This window comes from Mustela putorius, unplaced genomic scaffold, assembly GCF_011764305.1.
Source record: "Mustela putorius furo isolate JIRA1106 unplaced genomic scaffold, ASM1176430v1.1 tig00003845_pilon_pilon_pilon, whole genome shotgun sequence".
NCBI lineage: Eukaryota > Metazoa > Chordata > Mammalia > Carnivora > Mustelidae > Mustela > Mustela putorius.
The window spans coordinates 38,588,292-38,614,299 of NW_025421998.1; the positions used below are offsets into that span (position 1 = coordinate 38,588,292).

At 41.2% G+C, this 26,008-nt stretch overlaps 1 protein-coding gene across 1 annotated transcript in view; it reads left to right on the top strand.

Moving 5' to 3' along the window:
• Positions 1-26,008, top strand: part of DYNC1I1 (dynein cytoplasmic 1 intermediate chain 1) — a 266,491-nt gene that overhangs the window by 22,510 nt on the left and 217,973 nt on the right. The window contains 2 exon segments of the mRNA XM_013064191.2: positions 2,663-2,722; positions 18,061-18,176. Coding sequence (XP_012919645.2) covers positions 2,663-2,722; positions 18,061-18,176 — 176 coding nt within the window.

Sequence of the window (26,008 nt, forward strand, 5' to 3'; positions counted from 1 at the left end):
CGCTGTGAATCACTGTAATGGAGTCTGTTACTTCCACTATTTATAACCATTACATTCGCCAACAAGGGGAAGGAATCTGTGCCCAGAACCTGGAAGGCCTTGCTTTTTTTGAGCAGAGAAAGAGTCGGGAGCAGGGGTCCTCACCCTTGGCTGCACATTTAGAATCACCTGGAGAATTTTCCGAAATACAGATGCTTGGGTTTCGCTCTGCACATTCTGATGTAATTGGTCGGAAAGGGGCCTGGGCCTTAGGCCAGGCTTGAGTTAATCACGGGTTTAGAGGCTGACATATTTGAGGATCAGTGACGCTGTTTCCTGCTGACTAAGGAAAGCACTAGCCTGGCCCAGTCATTCTGCAAACGTGGCTCCAGGATCAGCTATAAGCCTCACCTGGAAACTGGTTAGAGTACAAATGCACCCTTGCCATACTGAATCGGAATTTCTGGGGTTGGAGATCAGCGTTCCGTATTTTAGCATAAGCCCTCCACATCATTCTGAACCTTGTCAGAGTTTGAGAACCACTGATCTAAGTCAAGACCTTGCTACTCCAAGTGTGGTCCACAGACTTGCAACATCTATAATCCCCGGAGCCTCTGAGAAATGTCACAGACCTACTAAACCAGAATCTGCATGCTCAAACGGTGTTCCCAAGTACGTGTGTGTGCACTGAGATTTGAGAAGCTCGGGTCTAAGGAGTAGCGGCAGGTTAGTTCTCTCTGGACTCGAGTTGTCAGGTTTCAGAATGTTCCTAAGAGGACAGGAGCACAGCCAGAGCTGGTAAGGGCAGCTGTGACCTGCATTCTGCTGCCTCAGGAAGAGGAACTTAAATGGCATCTGTCACACGCGTAGGGTTTGACTCAGAGAAATCTCAATAGTAGTTATGGGGTGAACGTGGTAGTAAGAAATAAAGCTACTTTTGTTGTTGTTGGTTTTATTTGAGATTTTTATTTTATTTTATTTTGTTTTGTTTTATTTTTTTGGTCAAAAGAGAGAAGGCACAGGCACAAGCAGGGGGAATGGCAGGCAGAGGGAGAAGCAGGCTCCCCACTGAGCAGGGAGCCGGATGCAGGACTTGATCCTAGAACCCTAGGATCTTGACCTGAACCAAAGACAGACCCTTAACCAGCTGAGCCACCCAGGCATCCCAAAAAGCTTCTGTTCAAATAGTTGCTTGGAGTTTTGTAGGTATAATTGTGTATTATCCTCATAGGAAATCAGAGAAAGACCATCTATCTATCCATCCATTCATCCATGCATTGTGTTATGTAAGTGTGGGTGCTGGGTACTTTTCTAGGTGCATCTCTGTAATCTAGGGATCCTCCCCCCATTATGAGGCTCAAATCTGGATCAAACAGCAAACAGTAGTACATAAATGGATGTATAATACAAAAAAACATAGGTGTTATGAAGAAAGGAAAGGGCTGTAAGAGGAGGGGATGAAGGAAGTGCTACAGAATAGTGAGGGGAGGAAAGCCTCTCTGAGCAGATGGCATTTGAGGGAAGACACACAGACACTCTTAGGGGGCTAGGACATCCAATAGGACACAGAGAAGAAGGAGAGCCGTGGTTCAATGTAAGTTTGGAAGATGGCCACAGGCCAGGTCAGCCTAAAATTGAATTGTCTCATAAGCCACGGTAAGTCTTCACAGACGAGGAAGACGAGGAGGGCTTCTCAAACTTCAGGGTGCCCGCAGATGGCCCGGGACTTTACTGAACCATCGTGTGCAGTCAGCGGGTCTGCGGTGAGCCTGTAGCCCGCGCTTCCGACAAGCTCCAGGAGCGGCTGGGGATCCTGGTCCGTGGGCCTTGCTGAGATGAAGCGGAGGGCATGGGATTCGGGACAGTTTCCTGCATGCACTCGGTTTCTAGAAGAGCTGCTTTATCCCCCTTTATTTTGAAGGAGAAATAACATGGAAAACTGAATGCCTTGCTAACTGGTGAGACCCTGTGTGGTCTCTTGTGAAATATTTAAACGATGTAAACGACCCCCGGCATCTTGAGACAAATGCTATTATCAGTGATCATCTCAGTGTAATATATAAATTTTAAAAAAAACAACACCAAAATACCCACGAGCCTCAAAATCCAGTGCATTGTTCTTGCAGTAACGGACCTGAAGAAGCCAGAAGTTGAGCAGAGGAACCTGATGGCAGGCTCCACCTGGCCTGACCGTCTCCCCCAGACACTCTGGCTCTCACCCGTTTGCCACCTTGCCTTTGGTTCTTTTCACCCCATGGGAGATGCTTGGTGCTCCCAGGTGTGGATGGGCTCTGGGGTATCCGAGAAACATGAACCAGCTTGCATGCTCAAATCAGTTCAGCTTGAGTAGAAAACAGAACAAAACAAAACAACAACAACAAAGGGTGAGGAGGTATGTAGAGTTTGAGTAGTTAGCTTTGGGCTTCCCTCCGTGAAAACACTCACAGCTTCCGGTACCAAACAGACATTCAAAGGGAAGGACAATTCCTCGCTTTCTTTTGTCACTTGATATTCATGGGGTCATCCTTGCACCTGGGGATGGAGGGGCGGGGGGAGTGGGGAGATGTTCTATGTATGTACTGTATATGCCATCGCCTTGATGAATGACATGGTTTGGTTTGGTTTGTTTTCCTCCCCTTTTGTTAATTCTCTGTGTTCTTTTTCCTTTGTGCTGCACGATTAGGACCCTGCAGTGGGACACAGACCCCTCAGTGCTCCAGCTGCAGTCAGACTCAGAACTTGGGTATATGTCTGCTCTTTTGTTACTCCTTTTATTATTTCTTTGCGACACTTGTGTTGAAATGCTGGAGCTGTCGTTTCCCAGGTTTTCCCCCCTTCTGTTGAGCTTCCAGTTGGAGAAGTTTATTTCCTTCCATTAGTTTCCGTATAATGTGAAACCTTGAAGAAAGTCTCTCTTTGTGGAAAACACCACAAAAAGTGGCTTTTGATTTCTCTTTCTAAATTCCTATTATCGCAAAATGTTACTTCCCTGAAACCAAGATACAAACATACACCCACACCTCGGCTTCAAGCTGGGGCATGTGCGTTCTGTGGTGGGAGCTACACTTGACTAGATCCTAATCATCCTTCCCCTCTACTAACAAGTTGCCTTGGGTTAATTTTTGTTTAAAATTGGTATTAAAATGTCCTGTCTTTGTTTGTTTCGTTTTCTTTTCACTTTTTTGGGGACTCACAATAAGCATTTAATTTTAAATAAGTTTGAACACGTAAAGGTTCCTGTTTAAAGAAAAAGCAGATTTGTTGCATTTCTCAGTATTAAGAAGTTGCAAATATTCTATGATGGATGAGGTCTTCTATATTAAAAAAGATTTTTTTTCCCCCTGAAGGAAATATACCGTCCCAGGTTAAAAGATAGCTCCAGAATGGAAAATTTTTCCCCAAAGAATAAAACACAAAAGTCTGTCTTAGAAAAGGAGTTTACTTCTCTTGTAAGATGGAAGTTAGCTGTCGGGGTGCATAATACCTTTGCAGTTGGGCATTTGTACCAGCTCATGCTCAAGCTCAGGAGATCCGGTTCGTTTGTGTCTCTTCCCAACTTTGCATTCAGTGAAATCAGCCATGGTGGGAGTAGTTACACCGTAACAACTGGCAAATGTCACAAACCAGGGGCACACTCCCTTGTTTTCGCAGCCGTTAAGAGACATTTGCCAGTATGCCACCGGGTACCTCCGAATGTGACGAGCACATTTTATTACAGTGTTTTACAAGAGTATCATTTTTCTTCTTTCTATATTTAAGCCAATGCATCTCAAAGTGGGTCTTTATTTGTTTATTTAGTTTTCATTTATTTTGATTTCCTGAGATTCCTGGGCACATTATCTGTGGGTTTCTATCAGTGTCCATGCCTACTATAGGTGGACACGAGGTTGGAGGACTGTCTGGGTGTCAGGTGAAATGTCATCTGTCCCTGGCCCTTTGTGTATGTGAGAGTTCTCAGCAGACTCACAACACTGCTAAACCAAGGAAATGCTCTAACGCTTCAGGTAACTGAGAGCACTCTTCCAACATCACTAAATTCTTGGCTATTTAGTTCTTGGAGGTCATTGTATATCATGTTTCAATTTTTATTATTTGAATAACCAAGAAATATGGCTTAAATCAAGCAAAGGAATATGAACATATAGTGTGTTACAATTCAGAGGAATTTCAGAGTGCAGTCCTTCAGTATTTCATTGTGTTTTTAAAAAATGGATGCTGGAACTGGCAGAGACTCTAGCCTATGCACTTAACAGATTTTTAGACAGATTGTGGCCTTGCTAAATTACACTAGCTGATGTGGAACAGTTGGGAACTTTCCCATTTAGATGTGTTTTCCAAGCAAAAATTCAGTTGACTATGCAGATTAAAACTTGTGACTTATTCTGGGGAGATGGCATATCTGTGGCTCCCACCTTGCCTGCCACATTTTACTTAAGATCAGGCCCAGAGAGTCAAAGAGAGAGGAGAGATGAGATTTTCTCAACCACGGACTGGTCAATGGTGGAGAACTTGTAAAGAACATGCAGAGAGGAGATTATTTTAGTCAGATTATAATTTTAAATACCAATCAATGAAAATTTCCCATTTCTGATAGTCCTTATGTGCAGGGAAGCCTTCCCCTCATACACAGTTGGATAAGCTATACTTCAGGCAACAAGATTTTTCTAGAGATAATTTTATTTCCTCTTCTTGATCCTTGGCATGGGGTTGATCATAGCCCAGAGCTTCATCTGTCACCAGATTCCTCTTTTAATTTAAATATAGTGGACATTTAAAAAAACAGCTTTATTGTAGTATAATTGACCAAAAAATAACCACACACATTTAAAGTATTCAAGTTGAAGTAACATGTATGCACATCTATGAAACCATCACCATGACCAAGATAATAAACATATGCATTATCCCTATAAGTTTCCACATACCCCTTTGTTATCCTCACACTGCTTCTCCCCATCCCCCAAAACAGTTGATCTGCTTTCTGTCACTATACTTTCATTTACATTTCCTGGAATATAGAATAAATGAAACCATGTGGTAGGTATGCTTCTGACTGACTTCTGTCACTCAATAGCTATTTTGAGGTTCATTCATGTGAGGTGTGTATCAGTAGTTCATGCCTGTTCTGCTGAGTGGTCCATCATATGGAGAGGCCAGTTTGTTCATCCGGACACTTTTTTTTTTTTTAAGATTTTATTTATTTATTTGACAAAGAGAGATCACAAGTAGGCAGAGAGGCAGGCAGAGAGAGAGGAAGGGAAGCAGGCTCTCTGCTGAGCAGAGAGCCCGATGCAGGACTCGATCCCAGGACCCTGAAATCATGACCTGAGCCGAAGGCAGTGGCTTAACCCACTGAGCTACCCAGGCACCCCATCCAGCCACTTTTTGATATGTGTTTGGGTTGTTGCCAGGTTTTCTGTCCATTACAAGTAAAACGGATGAACCTTCATGTACAAGTCATTTTATAGACATACACTTTCCATTCTTTTGGGCAAATATCACCAGATTGAATGGCTGAATCATACAGTGGATGTACATTTAACTTAAGAGATGGTCAAGGTATTTTCAGAGTGGTTTTAGTGCTACACATTCTTACCAGCAGCGCATGAGATCCTCAGTCCCTCCCCATTCTTGATGACACTTGATTTGGATTTTTTTTTTAAATTATTGTTTTGTTAACCACTATTAAAGGAGTGTAGTAGTATCTCATTGTGGTTTTAATTTGCATTTCCCCAGTGACTAATAGTGTTGAATATCTCTTTATGTGTTTCTTTGCCACTTGAATATCTTCTCTGATGAAATGTCTGCTTAAATCTTTTGCCCTTATTGTTTATTTGTTTTCTCATTTTAGAATTTTGGGAGTTCTTTACATATTTTTTAATTTATTTTTTCTTCATTTAAATTCAATTAACCAATATACAATACATCACTTCTTTACATACTTTGGGATACAAACCTTTATCTGATAAATAGTTTGTAAATATTTCTCTGCATTTGTGGCTTATCTTTTTCATTCTCTTAACTGTGTCTCTAAGAAAACAAACCTGTTTAATTTTGACAAATTCCAATTTACAAATCCGTTCTTTTATGGATCATGCTTTTGGTGACATAAATTCAATATTCAGGGATTTCTTAAATAGATGGTGGAATACAATTTCTTATGAAAGCATTTGAGTTTGGAGTTTTATCGTGGGGGGAAATTTAAAAATACAAATTCAGTAACTTTAATAGTATGGACCTATTGAAGTGATCTGTAGTTTTCTGAGTGAGCTTTGGCAGTTTGTGTCTTTGAAGTAATATGTCCGTTTTATCTCCATTGGCAAAATTATTGACCTAAAACTGTGTTTGTATTCCTTTATTATCTTTTAAATATCTGCTGAATCTATAGATATTGTCACCTCTCTCATTCTTGATATTGGCAAATTTTATCTTATGTCCTTTTTTCTGGTATGGTAGAGATTTATCAATTTTATTGATCTTCTTAAAGGACCAGCATTTGGTTTCATTGATTTTCTCTATTTTTCTATTTTCTATTTCACTGATTCCTATTCTGATATTATTTCTTCTGCTTACTTTATATTTAATATGGTTTTCCTTCTTAAGTTTCTTAAAGTGGAAGCAGAGGTCATTGACTTGAGATCTTTCTTCATTTCTAATATAGGTGGGTAGGGCTAAAAAATTACTCATAAGTACTACTTAGTGGCATCTTGCAAATTTTGGTATATTTTTGTCATTTTAATTTAGTTCAAAATACTTTCCAGTTTTCCTTTTTATTTTGTCTTCAACTGATGAGTTATTTAAAAGTACGTTATTTAGGGGGTGCCTGGGTGGCTCAGTTGGTTGAGCAACTGCCTTCGGCTCAGGTCATGATTCCAGACTTCCAGGATCGAGTCCCGCATCAGGCTCCCAGCTCCGTGGGGAGTCTGCTTCTCCCTCTGACCTTCTCCTCTCTCATGCTCTCTCTCACTCATTCTCTCTCAAATAAATAAATAAAATCTTTAAAAAAAAAAAAGTACGTTATTTAGTTTCCACCTATTTGGGGACTTTCTATAGATCTTTCTGTTACTGATTAATTCAATTTGACTGTGGTTAGAGAACATATTTTTAAAAAGAGTTATTTGTTTACTTATTTGAGAGAGGAGGCAGGAGAGGGGTAGGGAGAGGGAGAGAAGGAGAGAGGCAGACTCTGTGCTGAACCCAGAGCCTGACATAGGGCTCGATCTCACGGTCCTGAGATTGTGACCTGAACAAAAATCAAGAGTCAGCTTCTTAACCTACTGAGCCACCAGGTGCCCTGAGAACATATTTTGTATTATTGGTGTCCTTTTAATTTGTTCAGACTTACTTTATATTACTGAGATTCTTTGGATCATTTGGTGTACAGTTTTCAACAAATCTAGAAAAACCCGACCATTAGATGGTCAAATATTCAATTTTTTTTTTTCTCTTCCTGCTGCTCTTCTGGGAACTCAAATCACATGTACATTACAGAACTTGAAATTTTCCCACAGTTAGATTATTCTGTACTTATTTTTCTTTTCTATCTGTGTTTTATTTTGGATAGTTTCCCTTGTTTTGTGTGTGTGTATGTGTGTGTGTGTTCACTACTCTTCTGTTTTGCAATATTTAGTATTCCATCAAAACTATTCAGTGAATTTTTAATTTCATACATTGTGATTTTCAACTCTAGAAGTTCAATTTGGGATTTTTAAAGAAAAACTTACATGTTTCTACTTAACTTTTTAATACTTGAAATACAGTTTTAGTAACTGCTTTGATAGCCTTGCTTGTTAGCCCATCATTTGTATTAGTTCTGGGTCAGTTTCAGTTGACTGACTTATATCTTTTCATTATAGTCCTTTTTTCCCCTGCTTCTTTGCAGGTCTGTTTATCTTTGGTTGATGTCAGACATTGTGAATATTGTTAGGTATTGAATGTATTTGAATTTCTATAAATCTTCTTGAGATTTGTTCTGAGGCACAATTAATTCACTTGACAATGGTTTGATCCATTAAAGTCTTTCCTTCAAGATTTGTTAGTTGGGACTGGAGCAGGGCTCAGTCTAGGGCTAATTAGTTCCTGCTGTTGAGGCAAGACACTTAATGCAGGTTCTACACAATGGCCCCTAAATCTTGTTTTCTAGCCGAGTGGGAGGGAACAGGTAATAATCCTGTTCCTGTGTGAGTGCCCAGAACTCTTACCTTTGATTTTTTCAGATAGTTCTTTCCTTGGCCTCAGATAGTTTCCTCACACACTTGCGCTGAGTCAGTACTAAGCTGAATCCCTCAAAGGCAACCCTAAGAAGATCTTCGGAGTTTTCTCTTTGTGCAGTTTAACTTTCTATTATTTTGTCCTGTCAATTCTAGCCTCTTTGGTCTCCCTAGACTCTCTGCTCCATCTCCTGAACCTAGGGAGCCTGGTAGATTTCATGTGGATTTCTTCCCTGCATCATGGCCTGAGAATTCTCTCAATGCAGTAAGTTGGGCATTTACCAGAATCATCTTCTGTTTCCCCTCTCTTGTACATCACATTTCTTTGTTGCCTGACCTTCAGTATCTTACAAACTGTTGTTTCATTTAAATTGCTGCCCCCCCCTTTTTTGGTTGTTTCAGGTGGAGAGTAAATCTGGTTTCTATTACTCCAACTTCATTAAAAGCACAAATATTATGTCACTTGATTCTGATTTGTATAATATCTTGTATGTTTACTAGATCAGTAAGCAAATGGCAATGTAGAGAGATAAGAGAGATGATAAGGCATTCAGAAAAAAAAGCCTCAAGAAAATTATGAATAAAATGAGAATGTAAGTTTGACTCTGGTGTTTTTTTATTCTTTTGCTTTTTGATTTTTTTGTTTGTTTGTTTGATTTGCTTTTAACCAGGCAAATACTTATGACAGCACCCAAAATGCTTTACTCTCTTAGGCTATTATGATAAATCAAGTGAATTGAAGATGATAGAAATAGAGAATGAAATGAGAGGATAAAAAGAGTAAAAGGTCACAGAATAGGAGAAAAAAAAGTCTGAATAGGCTGGGAAGTGAAATTTGGGGTTCCAATAGAGAAATTTGAAAAAGGGATTATATCTCAAATATTTCTGTTGTTTTATGAGGAAAACTTAAGTACAAATGGCACCGTGAGATTGTCAGTCTTTAAGGAGATGTGCTGAGTCAGCATAAAGGGTGTGGGGCTAGGACGGAAGCAAAGATGCTCCATGATGAATAGACATCAATGAGCAAATGGTATTTTGTGGCCCTTCACTCAAAACTTAAACCCAATAACATACAGGACTGTTTGGTGCCTTCTGATTTTATTGACCCCTCACAATTATATTTCCTCCACATCGTAGTTTCTGCCTTTTTAATAACACCCAATCACACTTTCTACAGAAATGGAGAGATAGAACAGTAGCTTATAATGTGCGTGTGTGTGTGTATCAAAGGGTAATGGTAAAAAGTATTTCAGAATCTCTAAATAGAGAATAAATTTTGATCCATGAAAAACCTTTATAAATTCGATTTAACAGACCCAGTTACAATTTCGTCACAAGAGCGGGAGAAGTGCTTTACTTCCTTCCTTCCTATGCGACTCGTTTAGCCAGTCCTCAAACCTTTCTTGGGAAGCTGCCTGCTATCTGCCAGACTTTGTTCTATGTTCTCAAGAACCTTGAGTTAGCAGTTAGAAGATAGTTTCTGTTTCACAGTAGCAGCAGGATTTTCATAAAACTATATTCTTTTTTTATTCCACTTCAGAAAAGTGAATATAGCCAGTTGGCAAGAGTGTGTGCTTATACTTTGGTACTAAGGGACTTAAAGTATTGTATAATTTTATAGCTTGATATTGCAACAGCGGCCTGCTCATGAATATGGAATCAATAAAAGGCCTTTTCTATCAAGATTTTATCATTATTTAACTTTTTACGTAATATTAGAGAAAACACACTTCTGTGCCTTCTGTCCTTATAATTCTAAGCTTTCAACTTCCTGGTCCAGACAAGCTCAGACTATAACCAGGACCATTCTGACTTCTCTCTCCTCCCGGAAATTTGCAGGATTTACTCGTGGTATGAAATTCAAGGCAAACCCTTTGGCTGTGCCTGTTGACTGAGCCAGACTTGACATTTGCTTCTGTTCAGGAAAAATACTTCAGCTGCCAAACTAATATCTCTGCACAGTAAGAAGTAAATATCATAGAAACGAAATAAATACCTCCTCAGATGATTTTTTAAAATGCGAACACAGAAAATGGAAACTCCTCTTTTTTGAAGTAATCAGAGAAGATCAGCCCTCAGGTTGCTTCCCAGTCCTTGGGGGAAAACACCCACTCGGAACCCAGGTGATAAACAGAGTGTGGGGAGAAGCTTCAAGGCCAGGTTCACTTCCATTGGGTGATGCCCCATTGTCACCTTTCCTCTATGTGGTGTCCCCTTCCCAACCGTAGGTATCAGTCCTCGAGATGTCACACCTTGACACCTAACTGCGACAGTGTAGTGTTTGGAGAACAAATTAACCTTTACCGTTGTTTCAACCTCTTCCATATTGCATGAGTTTTTGTGCCCTTGGCTCCCTCTACTCCTTCTATGGATGCAGCATTTTCTCATATGGGCTCTCATTGGGTGGCTCCAATGGCCATATTTTCTGTCTTGTCTTAGATCACATAGAATTGGAGAACCCTTCACCACAGGCTCATCCACTGAGGTACTCATCTTTAACCCCAAAGCCTGTCTTTCTCTGGATTCCCCTGTGTCTTAGAGTCACATCACTCACTTTTCCTCCCTTAATGAGGGCTTGAAAGAATCACCAATCGATTCCTTTTCCTGCACCCTTCATAAACTGCTAAGATCTACCCTTTATCCTTTTCCGGAGTCACCAAACTACAGGATGTCCTTTCTGTTCCCAGGGCCATCACCACCTTGGACCAAGTCTACATTTGTTAGACCATCAATCGCAAATCCAGTAACCATGTCTCTGTTTGCCTCCTATGAATTAATGCTTGCCTGGATTCTCTGGTTACTGAATCCATCCACCCTTTGTTTGTAGATCCTTTGTCAGTTCCCGTATACTCAGCTTCTAAGGTCCCACACATAGTCTCTGGTCCCTCACTTGTTAGAGACATTTAGACACCATTCTTCATGTGGTTGATATACTAATATTCCTTTGCAGCTGTCAGTTTCTATTAACAGTGACTGTCAGTAATTTCCTATTATCCACAGCATGAAGTTCAAGTTCTTTAACTGAAGATTTTAAGCTCTAAGAGTCTGGTCTCAATATACCTCCCTAAAATTGACCTATTGCTCTTCAGTTTAAAACTTCTCTTCTGAAAACCTAGTCTCTCCGGTACAAAATGTGAATTCGGTCACCAAGTCTTTGCACTGGACCAGCTCCTGCCTGTCCTTCAAGACTCACCTCAGACCTTTCAATTGCAGTGAAACTTCCTTCATTTATTGAAACACATAGTAATCTGCCCTTTACACTACCCTGTTCCACTTATTGTATGAATTACTCATATTGACTCTTATTATTTTCTACCTTTCATTCCTATTTGCCTTTTGATGTATATGTTCAACTTCTTTTTTCTGCCTGTAATGTTAGAATCTGGCATATTGCCATGCTTCCAAAATTGTTTGTGGTTGCTGATAATGTTGGTGGCTGAAGCAGTTCCTTTGCCAGTTGTCAAAGACACTGTACATACCCACGTAAGCTGTTTGGACAAGGAAGAACATGGAACCATTACCATTCTTGCCATCTTAAGGAATCTTCTTTGAGAGAAACCTCGAAGAATTTTAGAAGCAGCACTAGAAAAATTCTTTGGCAACACCATTAATGTATCATGGGATGAAATACTCACATGCAAATAAGCAAGAACAAAACCCAGCAGGACTGAGTGTGGGTCCAGTGAAGACATTCCTTTATTCCTTAGCCCTGACCCACTCTGGCATCTGGCTCAATAACTCCTTGTCTCTGAGAAGATCTGCTCCTGATTTGACCTGCATGAGTCCAAGTCTCTTCCCTGCTCCAGACTTCCCATTATCGCAGTGACCCTTTTTGGTTTCCTGGCTTTTGAGGCCACAAACTGGCTTTTTACCAGCTTAGGCTCCCGACTGCTACCTTATCCACAGTCACTCCTCTCCTGCCGCTGGATCGAATCGGTCTCTCATCTAGCTGTATGATGTGCAGCCACCGGACACTCTGAGATTATGATTAAGAGCCCTTTGTGATTCACAATTTGTAACTTTGTAGACCTGCTTAGGCACCTGAAATATACTTTTACTCTGGCTTTTCTGTGTCTTCGTACAGGTGTTTGCATTGTGACATTAGTGGAAAGAAAAATCTTACTCCTGTCATGCTCTGTCTTGCAGCTTTACTTCCTAATATTGATGATGAATTACAAAATGAATCATGCACTCTGATATAAACAGACCTTTAAGAATTAGCTGACGGTATCTGTGAAGTTCTTACGGCAGCCATCTCACTTAAAGCTTTGTCTGTCTGAAGCCCGTTCTCTGATATCGTCGGGTTCCTTTATGAGTTCAGTGGAGACGGTACAGCGGTACGATGCGGGGGCATCCTCCCTTTTCAATTAAACTAAGGCCTTAGCCGCTAGGATTTGGCTATGGGTTGGGGAGCCCCAGGTCAATCTGGCTAAGTAGTGCAGTCTCTGTTCCCACACGTTGCCCAGTATTTCTAACTCAGTGGTACTCAGGCTTTAGTGAGCATCAGAATCACTGGACCCTGATCCCAGAGATTCTGTTCTGCGGAGTTCAGGTGGGGCCTGTGAATTTGCATTCTAACCTGTTCCCATGCGGTTCTGCGGCTGCTGGTCAGGGACCACACTTTGGGATCCACTGCTCTGGGACTTCTCCCATCCAGGTTCTCTCTAGATTTCTTAGACGTGGTCATGGTGAATCCAAATATAAGAGGCCTTATTGTACTTCTTAAGTGACATTGAATTGCTTTCTTATGGCAATTTAGAATATGATACATGTTTAATTCAGTACATTTAAAGTTCTATTAAAACCTCTTATTTTGGAATAAATTATTGAAGTGAAAAATATAGGGTATCATTTAATAATACGCCACATCTGCCATGGCATTTAACAGTTAGAGGCTCAAGGTACGTACATGATGCCTTCTTCCTTTTCCTTCTAGTCTTATCTCCCTTCCTCACACATTTATTTAGTGCCTGCTCTGTACCTGAAACTGAACTGAGGACCAAGATGCAGAGCTGAATCAATAAGGAATGAGTAAGTTTGCATCCTTGTGAGACATGGGAAGAGGTGACCGCCCTGGCCAGAAAGGGGCTGTGGTGGACATAGCTGCCCCACAGTGGTAAGATGAGGAGCTCTGCAGGAGGGGTGCTGGGTGGGCAGGAGAGCTATCCCAGAGTCAGGACCAAAGAGTCAGTATGGAATTGGTAGCCTACTTAGACGGAAAAGGAATCAAAGTAGCATGAGTGGTACAGTGGGTATTTTCTCCCCCCTCTTTTGCTAAGCAGTTTAATTTGCATCCTTGTAATAAAGAATTATGAACTGGTAAGTCTTGACTAAAAATAAATATGATGCTCAAAGTTCATACTTTTTTAAAAAAGATTTTATTTATTTATTTGACAGAGATACAGCAAGAGAGGGAACACAAGCAGGGGGTGTGGGAGAGGGAAAAGCAGGCTTCCTGCTGAGCAGGGAGCCTGATGTGGGGCTCAATCCCAGGACCCTGGGATCATGACCTAAGTCAAAGGCAGACTTAATGACTGAGCCACCCAGGCACCCTCAAAGTTCAGACTTTTAGAGAAAATAAATACTGACTACGTTATCTCTTAAACATAGTTTAGAACAATCTTGTCAGCTGATAAAATTGTAGAAATACTTTTCTGCAAAAGGGGAAGTTGAGGAAGTCCTAGATCACAGGGTTGTACAAGTGGATGGATTCTGGATCCCCTGACGTACAGGCCCTAAGATGTATTCAGGGCAGACTCAGAATTGAGGACTCAGAGAGCACACTGAAGAGGAAGGTCTTTGCTGTGGAAGGGTGCCACCTCCTGGCCAGCCTTTCTGAACCAGCTAGGACTGGGAACAACTGCATGGTTCTCACCAGGCAAACACTATCCTTCTTTTATGTTCTGATACTTGAGGCCTGGCCACGACTCAGGAATCCTCTTTCATGCTTATGAAATGAACACAGGTGCTTGGCCCTCCACTCTGTTAGGTTTTAAGAATGCACCTCACTAAGGCGATGCTCGTCAGGCACAAGGAAAAAGAGGAGAACAAGGTCAACAGAGAACAGTTTCTAAGAACATAATCCTTGGACTTGGAGTCTGATGGAGCCAAGGCCTGAGTTGGTCACTCACTACTTTTGTTATTTTGAGCAAATGACTTCACATCACTGAACCTCAATTTTCTCAGGTGTAAAATTGGAATATGATGTAAAATTATAATGAGAATAAAATAAGATATATATATGAAAATTCTTTATATGCATTATAACTACATAGTTACTAAAGCAACAGCAAAATAGCCACAAAGAATAAAAGCATCTGTTACAAAGGCAGCTTAATCAATCCAGAGACTGCATGGAAAGATACAGTAATCTGTCAAGATTACTGCAAGAAGTGTTATAAGGGATTGCTTTAAAATTTGAGACCAAATCATCCACAAGTTTATTATCGATGTATCCACTGATGGACACATTGGGAGGATCACGTGATCACAACTAGGCTTTTAGTTCTTTTTGATGGCTTGGGTGGAGTTGGGACCCTGAGCTGTCAAACACAGGGTCAGTGAGGGACTGGTTGAAACTTTTCAATAACTATTGAGAAAGTAAAATATTTTGTTTAGTAAGAAAAGCTCACTTATACAAGATAAGTTTTGAAAGCAAAGAAGTTTCACAGTAAAAGTGCTTTCAGTTAAAGGAAAAGAAAATACTCTTCCAACCAGCAAAAACTACACATGTGCCCATACAAGAAATTAGTAGTGTGATTCTTAGGTCTCATTGACAGAGGAAAACTCCAAAACTTTTTTTTTTTTTTTTTTTTTTTTACACAGAGAGAGAGAGATCACAAGTAGGCAGAGAGGCAGGCAGAGAGGGAAGCAAGCTCCCTGCTGAGCAAAGAGCTGGGCATGGGGCTCAATCCCAAGACCTTGAGATCATGACCTGAGCTGAAGGCAGAGGCTTAATCCACTGAGCCACCCAGTTGCCCCCCAAAGCTTCTATCTTAAAAAGTCTTTTACGTAGAGCATTAATAAATCTACCTTCTCTGATTTTTTAAAACAAATGTAAGCATTATGATAATCAACCAAAAAGATAAATTGAGAGTAGAGACACTTAAGCCAGGAGCTGCTTACTATGTGCCAGGCTCAAAAGTAAGTGCTTTGACAAGTTTTAGCTTCATTCACTCTTCACAGCCACCCAGTGATATATACCCATTTTATAGATAAGAAGCTTGAGGCTCAACAAGTTTGTCACTTGTCCAAAGCTTGCATTGGCCGTTTAGCTGGTAAGTGGCCAAGCACAGATTTGAACTGAAATTCGTTTCTCAATGAGTACATGACTTAACCCTTATGCTGTACTGTCTTACCAGTTGCTTTTGATTTGCCGTGGTAGATTATCAAGTTACATGTCTGCTGCCTATTTCCAGTGCCTGCTGCTGGTTATCCAACAAGATAGGCCTACGGCTTCCCTCCTGTTAGTTAGAAGCCCTGGAATCCCTGCCTGCAGGTGTGGGTAACTTCTAGTGCCTTGCACAGATGCCCATAGAAGTCTAGGATCCGGGGTGATCTCTTTATACCAGCGGTGACCCCAATGGAAATGGTGGGATCAGTGGGGCACCTGGGGGGCTCAGTGAGTTAAGGGTCTGACTCTTGGTTTCGCCTCAGGTCATGACCTTGGGGTCGTGGAATGGAGCCCCGCATGGGGCTCTGCGTTCAGCATGGAGTCTGCTGGAGATCCTCTCCCTCCTCCTCTGAACCATACCTTCTTATAAGTAAAATCTTTTTGTAAAAGAACTGAAACGGTGTACACCGTTTCCTTTAACTGTTCTATTTTCTCAGTACACCTGTGTTGGATATGTGCACATGTCTCTCTGCCATCTCCTTCCTTGAGTGAGGCAGCCTGTCCTCGCGGGCCTTCAGGAAGCTGCTCTGGGCTATGAAACAGCAGGAAAGGCAGCACCCCACCCATCCTGCGGTGTCTACTCATGCTTTGTTTTCCAATTGCTTCAAGAAAGACCCATTTCAGCAAAGAAAGTGTTCTTCTCTGATGTTCAACTAAAACCTGAATTTCCCACTTTGAAACCTTGAGACTTTTACTTTGTTTGGCAACTTCGTTTCTAGCATATCTGTTTATTTTCTGCTAATTCTGTGTGAGGAGGTTGCCTAGAGGGTCAGGAACCCAGCGTGACCCTCTTTGGGGGCCCAGACTTTGGAGTGAATGAGGCCCGTGAGGCCCAGGCCTGTGTGGGGCTTGTTGAGACTTCAGAGGGGGCCAAGCAAGCTTGTTGTCTAAACCTGTGTCTGTTTGGTCTGCTCTGGGCACATCTTAGCCCTCGGTTGTGTGAGTGACTCACAGAAAAGAAGAAAATTTCGTTTGCCTAGAATGCTTGGGAAATCGTACATGGACGTTTCTAGCTGTGATGTGCGTGACCTTTCATGTTGTTATTACTACTAGAATCAAAAATACAATGAGTCTGTGCCATCTGCTAGTAATAATTAGAAACAATAATATAACTAGAGATGGGTCCTAGAAAGCTAGGGAATGTAGTTGGGATTCCCTCTAGAAACTGATGAATTGTGTGTTTTCGCCTTCACTCCTTTCCCACAGAGACACTCGTACATACTCTATGTCCAGAAATTTTTAAGAAACATGGTAGAATATGTCGCATGCTTGTACTAAATCTATTGGTGAAAACTAATGTTCCAGAAATTGTTTTAAGGTATATGTGTAAATTATGCACATATGTGTACATAATATATATGTAGTACATGCATTCTATGCATGTAGTGCCGATACAATCCCAATAGCAAGTACTAGTAATCTCTCCATTTTATAGATGACAAAACTGAGGCACAGAGCAGTTAGGTGTTTTGTTCAAGATCACACACAGCTTGGAAGCAGGGGGCTAGAGTCCATATGCTTAGCCACCAGACTCTGCTGCCTCCATGATTTGGAGGTTTCCTGGGTGACTCGGGAGGCACTTTAGATTTTTGCAGTAGCTCAGAATTCACCATTAAGAACCCTAGGGAAGAGTTGGCTTGGTGGGAAAGGCACTGGAGCAGGACAGCAGTGTTTTGGCCTCGGTTCTACCATTTGTGAGTTGCATGTACTTGCACTTGTCTCTTACACAGCACTTCCCTTTCCTCATCTGTAATGGAAATGGTGATAACATCTTTCCCTCCGCCTCACAGAGGTGTCACAAGGACAGATGATACTGCAGATGTTAAAGACCTGAAGTGTGACATAAATATTCAGAAATGAGTTTTCACATGGTCACAGAGTGGTTGGGGAATTTCAAGCCAAACCTTTATCACTCTTAGCCCAGCGCCCTCTTCGCCCCCTATGCTATGGCGATATCTTTAAGCAAATTCGCATGCTGGTCGCTGTTATCTCCATCTTGGAGAACTGAGAAGTGCCCCACTCCCCCTTGAATGATCCCCTCGTTACTCTCATGGCAAACATGCTACTCCACTCAGAAATCATCTTTCTTTTCTTCTGACTTGACAGTCATTATTTTTCCTTTGTCCATGGCATATAACAGGCTAAGATTTCCTATTACCAATGAAAATTCCCTTTATAAATTTAAATCAGGCAAAATCAAATGTGCTCCGAATGGAAGGGGTCTTCTCTGAGCTAGACCAAGATAGAGTGAGGGTCAGCATGAGGGACCTACCTGACATCACCAACAAAGTAGGACCAAAGTGGGGCAAGAAGCCACATGCCCCAGATGCCATCCTGAGGCCTGTTCTGATTTATGGCCCAGCCACTTGCATTGAGAACTTGTAGGCTGAGATTTGTGTTGGTCCTGTTTGTTATTACTGATCGCTCTTCTGCAAGGAATGTCTTCCTCCCTGAGCTTTTGTCCTTTGTCACTCACAGGCGAAGACTGCACAGGCTGGGTGTGTCAAAGGTTACCCAAGTGGATTTCCTGCCCAGGGAAGTCGTGTCCTACTCCAAGGAGACCCAGACTCCCCTCGCTACACATCAGTCTGAAGGTAAACTCTGTCTTTTGTTTGCTTTCCATATGATCTCTGGGAGAAATTGCCAGTGTCACATCCTTCTGGTTCATTTTATATCTTACCATAACAGATCTTCCCAGGACATAAACATAATGACACACTGTGAAAGTCTTAAGACTCCTTTGGCACAGATTTTAAAAGCTCTGGACAGGGAGCCCAATGGTACGCCTCCAAAGGACCCGTGAACTTTAAAATGGATTACTTAGGTGACATTTTTGTCAAAACTGTATGAAGGGGGAAAAGACATATTTACAAGGGAAGATAAATTAAAGATGAAAAGGCCTCAACTCTCAACTTTGTAACATACTAGAAACTTTTCTGAATTTAATCAGTAAGAACAGTGTGAACATTAAGAGGCATAATTTTCAGGAGTCAGCAAACAGCAGCACCTGTTCCTCAAAATCAAGTGTTTTGGGACACAACCACACCTAGTCGTTGGTGTCTGTAGTCTGTGTGGCTCCTTTCTTGCTGTAATCGAAGGGTCGAGAAGCTGTGACAGAGCACTCACAGCTCACACAGCCAAAAATCTGGCACCTTATAGAAACACTTGGCTGATCTATGATTGACTTTGCCATTCAGATGAAAACACATTAGAGTTTCTTACCATTTAAAATTTAAAACCAGTTAAAATCTCTATTTTCTTTGTGCCTACCGGAAAACATCGGGTGGAAAATTCACATGCACATCCCAGTCAGTCAAATAATACTCTAAGAGAAATTGAAGCTGATAAAATGCTCCCCCGAGAAACAAGAAATCCCACGTAAGCAGAAGAGGGAGAGGTGCGTGCTTCTGATAAGAGGAGGTTGCCTTCGTGGAAAAGAGCATTATCGGTATAGCCAAGCAAATTCTCTTTTTACTTTGTGATATTTTATTGTTTGGTGTGGTGAAGAGAGTGGGAGAGTTCCGGGTTCATGGTTGTTATGTAGTAAACACTGAACAGAAGCACGAGAATGAAAAATGATTTGCATGCCTTGCTTGGTTTACAGTGAATATATGTATTTGTGCAGTTTGGTTGGTGCGAGCTACAGAGCTTTTCAGTTTGGGTTCCAAGCACATAATAGCCAAAGTGAAATCTGGTGCCTTGAAGTAGAGCGCTCCCCACAGGGCTTCTGGAACCCTTTCCTGGGTGATGCAGGCTGCTGCTGGGAGGAGTCTGGTGACAGGGCCCTAATCTTTCAAATCTGAGCCTGAAAGGATTATTAGAAGCAAACAAGAAGCACCCTCTGGTGGTGAAAGTTTAAACCCGTCACTTCGCCAGACTTCAAGAACTGCATATTAAAGTGGCAGGAAACACCGAGTTAGAAAAGCCTTTGGGAGTTCACCTAGTCTATCCTCGGACCTCCAGGCAGATCAGAAAGATTATTAAAAAACAACCTCACCACCCAACCAAAACATTTGTTTGACTTAATTTGCCGCCAGAGGTATTTGCAGAGCTGTAGCCCGAGGTATGTTTATTTAGCCGAAAATCTGACCCATAACCTAAAGTTATACAACTGAAATAGGAGAAGGAGTGAATTCTATTTTGAAAATGTGTAGACTGCAGGTATTGGAAGGGGTACAGACATATTTACAAGGGAAGATAAATTAAGGATGAAAAGGCCTCAACTCTCAACTTTGAAACTAGAACACATCAAAAGAAAAAGCCTGGGCATTCCGTTTTATTACTGCAAAGAGAGCTTGGGCGCCCTCGTTATGCTGTGGTCCAAGCAGCAGGAAAGAAGGAATTTATTTCTCCGCCATTGGCAGAAGTTCTTCCTGTTTTGTTAAACAAGATTCATAGAGGTTTTTTTTTTTTTTTTTTTTTGCGGCAGTGGGTGTTTCGATGGTTCAGATTCCACAATACAGATTTGAACTCAAAGCTAGCCCCTGCAGCTCTAGACATTAAACGATGCCCAAAGGGTCCAGACTGGCAGAACTTCAGACAGGGATTCAGCAAGTTGTCCTCTCGCCGCAGACGCTTCTTCAACCTTTGGCAGCCCACTGTCACCCAGCTGCCTGGCTGACAAAGGTGCCCCGTGCTCGCCTTTCACATGCCGTGTGAAGGGAGCCGGCGGAGGGAGGACTGGGGGGCACATCGGGCAGTGGGCAGCGGGAATCCACCACTTGGCAGGTTTGGGTTGGCTTCTGATTTGGGGCTTGAGCCATGGCAATGTTTTCCTGACAACGGTAGCCGTTCAGAAGTAGGAGGTGATGAACTATTGGATTTTATGACACAGTGAGGCTCTTGGATGGGTACTATTTAAAGCCATGGTGTATGTAAGATCCGTGGCGTATTATCGCCCATAGTATATGGAAGAATGTGTTTTTTTAAGTCATACTGCAAGGATGGAAAATGTAACAATAGTCAAACGAGTGATCTCAGAACATCGATGTTTTTCTATATCCAATGGAATTCCAGTGCACTAAGTTTTTGCCATGTTGCCACTTTACTCTTAAAAATGAAGGGAAGGGACTTTTCCCAAATTTAAGTCTCTTTTCTCCACCATGTACTATAATGAACATTCTCTTAACTTTTGATTGTAATGACCTGTTCTGAGAAACACTCTGGAGAACAATTTAAACCAGGATGATTAAGGATTGACGTCCCTATGAATATTATTTTTCAATACATATTTAAGTCATGAACTACAGAAAAATAAGGCTGAAAATAGGACACCCTGACTGGGAAGCAGGATATCTCTATCCCCCAAATATTTTAAATATGGGTTTTTTATTCCCAAGTTGTAAGAAAGGAAAAAAAAAACATTATGCTTCCCTGCCAGACTACCCCTGCCTTGCCTGTTATTAATACGCCCAGGACTGCCCGTGACCTCTGGACATTAGTTAGGAGCCAGTGTTCTGTATCCTTATTAGGGTGGGTAAGTGGCTGGCTCATACTAGACACCCAATAAATGCTGTTGAATGACAAAGATGATGCCACAAATATCTTAGAAACTCCCAAGTTCTGCAATGAGCCCTGGGAGGATGAGAATTTCTTAACTTGCTGGTAATGCATAAGCCACTCTGGATGGAGGAGAAAACTTATACAACCTGTTGGTGGTGTTTGAAGTGTTCTCTGATCTTCCTCTCTTCTTTATATCTCATCAACAGGAGCTTAATGGCTTCCGGTCAGCTCCTCCCTTCCCACTGCTTCCCTCCCACGCCTTGTTTCTTATGCTCAAGAAAGACCAATCTGCTTTCGTTGTCTGTAGTGCCATGTGGCGTTGGCTTCCATACACACACATGTACGCCTCCCATCCCTGAATGCTCTCTCTCCTGTCTGCCTTCCTTTGGGAAGTCAAAGGAGGAAGGAACAGTCAAGGATTATCTCCTTGGTAATTCCACTTCTGGTAGGCGTCACTCCTACCATGAACATAGTCCATCTAATGATTATCTAAATGTCTGCCTTGGGTGGGCTGCATGTCCTTCCTTTCCATGCCCAACATGGTGCCTGGCTCAAGGAAAGGGCTCAGTATCAATGGAAGAAATGAAGAATGCCATGACGCTGGAGGAATAATAAGGAAGGAAGAGAAAGTATTCACCATACTTTGGCGGGGAGGGAGTATGACCTATGCATTAAAGTTACATTGGCTTTATGGGGTTTTTAAGGAAAAGTCCTGAGAGCGAGCTTGTGTGGAGATAGGAGTTCAGGGTTTCCATTTCAGCCAGGCCTCTAATTTTATTCCCATGAACTTGAGCGTTAACTATCCATGAACATGGCCCAGTTATGAGAACAGAAGGGGAAAATCGCCTGTGTTGGCCAAGACAGAGCAAACCAGTCACCAAGTTGTTACTGTGGGAGACACTACTTAAGTACTTGAAGTTTGGAAGAGATGTGAGGGGAGGTGGTTAAGGAAGGCTTTTGTTTCACTTTTGCACTTTTAAAAAAATATATTTTTTCTTGATTGGTTGAGGAGAATTTCTGCTTTGGCTTCCCATCCTCTCCAGTATATACTTAATCCAAAAGCTGTAAGTGTAGAATTGACTAGGGTAGTCTAGTCTAGCACTGTCCAATAGAAATGTAATGAGCAGATCACTACTTGTGTATCTTAGGGGTAAATACTCAGTACTGCGATTGCTGGGTCTTAGGTTAGCTCTGTTTCAACTTTTTGAGGAACCTCCATACTGTTTTCCAGAGAGGCTGCACCAACTTGCATTCCCACCAACAGTGTAAGAGGGTTCCCCTTTCTCTGTATCCTTGCCAGCATCAGTCGTTTCCTTACTTATTAATTTTAGCATTTTGACTCGTATGAGGTGGTATCTCAATGTGGTTTTGATTTGTATCTCCTAATGCCAAGTGATATGGAGCACTTTTTCATGTGTCTATTGGCTATCTGGATGTCTTCTTTGCAAAAATGTCTGTTCATGTCTTCTGCCCATTTCTTGATTGGATTATTGGTTCTTTGGGTGTTGAGTTTGATAAGTTCTTTATAGATTTTGAATACTAGTCCTTTATCTGATGTGTCATTTGCAAATATCTTCTCCCATTCTGTCAGTTGTCTTTTACTTTTGTTGACTGTTTGCTGTGCAAGAGATTTCTATCTTGATGAAGTCCCAATAGTTCATTTTTTGCCCTTGCTTAATGTAGTGATCTGGAGGGGCACCTGCACCCCATTGTTCATAGCCACAGTGTCCACAATAGCCAAACTATGGAGTAGAGCCCAGATGTCCATCGACAGATGAATGGATAAAGAAATGTGGTGTGTGTGTGTGTGTGTATAAAATGGAATATTATGCAGACCTATAAAAAATGAAATCTTGCTGTTTGCAATGCCATGGATGGAACTAGAGGGTATTATACTAAGCAAAATCAGTCAATCAGAGAAAGACTATTATCATATGATCTCACTGATATGTGGAGTTTGAGAAACAAGGCAGAGGATCATAGGGAAAGAGAGGAAAAAATGAAACAAGACAAAACCAGAGAGGGAGACAAACCATAAGAGACTTTTAATCTCAGGAAACAAACTGAGGGTTGCTGGAGTGGAGTGGGATGGTAGGGATGGAGTGGCTGGGTCGTGGACATTGGGAGGGTATGTGTTGTGGTGAGCATTGTGAATTGTGTAAGACCTACACCCCCTAAAGAATACATTATACGTTAATTCAAAACAAACAAATAAACACATAGTGACCCAGCAACACCTGGGTGGCTCAGTTGGTTAAGCAGTGCCTTCAGTTCAGACCATGATCCCAGGGTCCTGGAATCTAGCCCCACATCTGGCTCCTTGCTCACCAGGGAGTTTGCTTCTTCCTCTGCCCCTCCCCGTGCGCTCTCTCTCTCTCTCTAACAAATAAATAAATAAAAGCTTTTAAAAAAACAAACATAATGTCATCATTAATTTTAATAATGTTTTATTTAACCCAATATATTAAAAACATTATCATTTTAATATGTAGTCAATATAAAAATTATCAGTGAGATATTATACATTCTTTTTTAAGTCTCCAAAATCTGTTTTTTTTTTTATTTTATACTTAGGGGATATCCCCAATTTAGAAAACTAAATTTTCTTTCTTTTTTTTGAAAAAATATTATTATTTATTTATTTCAGAGAGAGAGAGAAAAGGAGAGAGCATGAGCAGGAGGGAGGAGCAGAGGGAAAGGGAGAGACAGACTCCCTGCTGAACAGGGAGCCTGATTTGGACTCAATCCCAGGACCCCAGGATCGTGAACTGAGCCAAAGGCAAATGCTTAACCAACTGACCCCCCAGGCACCCCCAGACACTAAATTTTCATTGGAAATACTTGAACAATAATTAGACTTCTTAAAATTTGCAATTGAAACAGCAAAATCAAATGTTGCAGTTGCTCCAAACATATTTAAAAGCTTTTAAATAGTGGACTCAAATATCAGTTTTTTAAGTTAAATATAAGTAAAAATGCAATTCCCCGGTTGCATTAAGCATCCTCAAGTGCTCAGTAGCCACACGGGGCTAATGGCTCCAGATTGGACTGCTCACATCTACCACACACCATGATTTCGTAGTTCAGAAGCTGAGATCCACAAAGCCAGCCTGATCTTCACTTCACCATGGCAGGCCAGAGGTCCCTGGGGGAGGACACAGCCCCTTGTTTGTAGAGAACGCCTCCAACGGCATGATGACATCATAAATTTTCCTTCCTTTTGTGAGATATGGTATGTCCAAGCAGGTGTTAGATGGCTGGACAGGAGCAAAGTTGTACTCTAAACAGGGCAAGTTCACAAATAAACCTCATTTAGTCATCACAGAGACAATTATGAGAACTCCCCCTGGGTTCTCCCTTCATAGTTTAGAGTTCAGGTAATGGGACGTTTGCTCCTACCCTCTCTTCGCACTGTACGAGGGACTGCCCAAGACTGTGTATGAACTCCTTGTTAGTTATCGACACCTATACCACTCCCCTCTCCCTTCTCCCCACATTCCATGTGAAGTGATTAAAGAAAATGATCAAGATTTGAATTCTAAACCATGTATGGGTGAGTTCTAACTCTTCCAACACCTTGGTGGCCCCCAAGAGCATTGCCAAAGAAAGTCATTTTCCAGAGAATCTAGGTAGAAATATTTATTTGGAACCTTAAATATGAAACCAGCAGTTCTTAGGGTTACAATTTCCTGGTGGAAGCCAAACTCGATACCCCTGGAGATACGTTGGGAAAACACAGGCTTTGGTGGTATAACCTTGACTCAAGCTCTTCAGCTGGCCCGCAGGTTCCTACACTTCACCATCTATCTCTAAACTTAATCTTTAAAGAACAGGCAGGTATCTGGAGAACAGCCATGGTGACAGCTGGATGCAAATTAAAAATCCCTAGTGAAGATGACACACACTACTCTTATTTTTCATTTCTGTTCTATAGACAAGAACGGACACTGTTCCAGACAGATACTGACATCTGCTACATTTTGCTTCCTTGAACAAGGCCTGCCATTTCCCCTTTGACACTTGATTAAAGTGTTAATCCTCTTTCAAAACTAACTATAGAGGGTTCAAGCCTCTTGTTAACAAGGTCAAGCAATTGAGGGATCCTCTCCTAGGACATTCATTTTCTTTAACAATATTAACCTCATATTATCTTGGTAAGTCTCTTAAAAGACAAAAAAAAAAAAATGGAGGAGGAAAGGGAAAAAAAAAAGATGGGCTCTTTTTAGGAATACAGATACCCTAGAATTTTATTTCATTTTATTTTTTTAGATATTGCGTTTATTGAATAGACAAAATTTCTGCTTTAAAAAAAAAAAGATAATTGCTTTCCCTATCCCTGATACTTCTTTTCAGCTGTTGGTCAGGAGAGCTTTAATGGTTTAGTTCTTGATTTAAATTACACATTGAAAGAGATACTGGCTTAGTTGCTGGCCAGTTTTGATATTCTAAAGCAGAAGTCTCCTGCTAAAAGTTAACTTACGTTTTTGAGCACCTAGGTAGAGTACCATAGGTGGTACAGTCAAATAAATTCATTTATCCAAACTATTTCTTCCAGTGAAAACAGAAGGGTGCTAAACAACAACTAAAAATAAAGCCAGAATTCAATAAAAAAGACAAAATGTAGAGTAAGACTTAGTGCCAGTGGACACCATCTTATTTCCTGTACTTCTGTAATCTGTAGTTTTACAGCAGGGGAAGGGACATTGAGAAAAAGGGCCCCAGAGCATCATGTGAACTTTAGGCTAAAAAGGAGATTATATCTTCATTATAGTACCGTACTGGAAAATAAAATATTATACCTAAAGAAGATGGTCCGGTACTTTGTTTAACTATCAGTTAGCCACTTAATTGACCAACATATCACACTCTCTAGATCAAGGATTAATGTGCTGATGGAGTTCAGAAGTAAAAACTTTTGCATGGA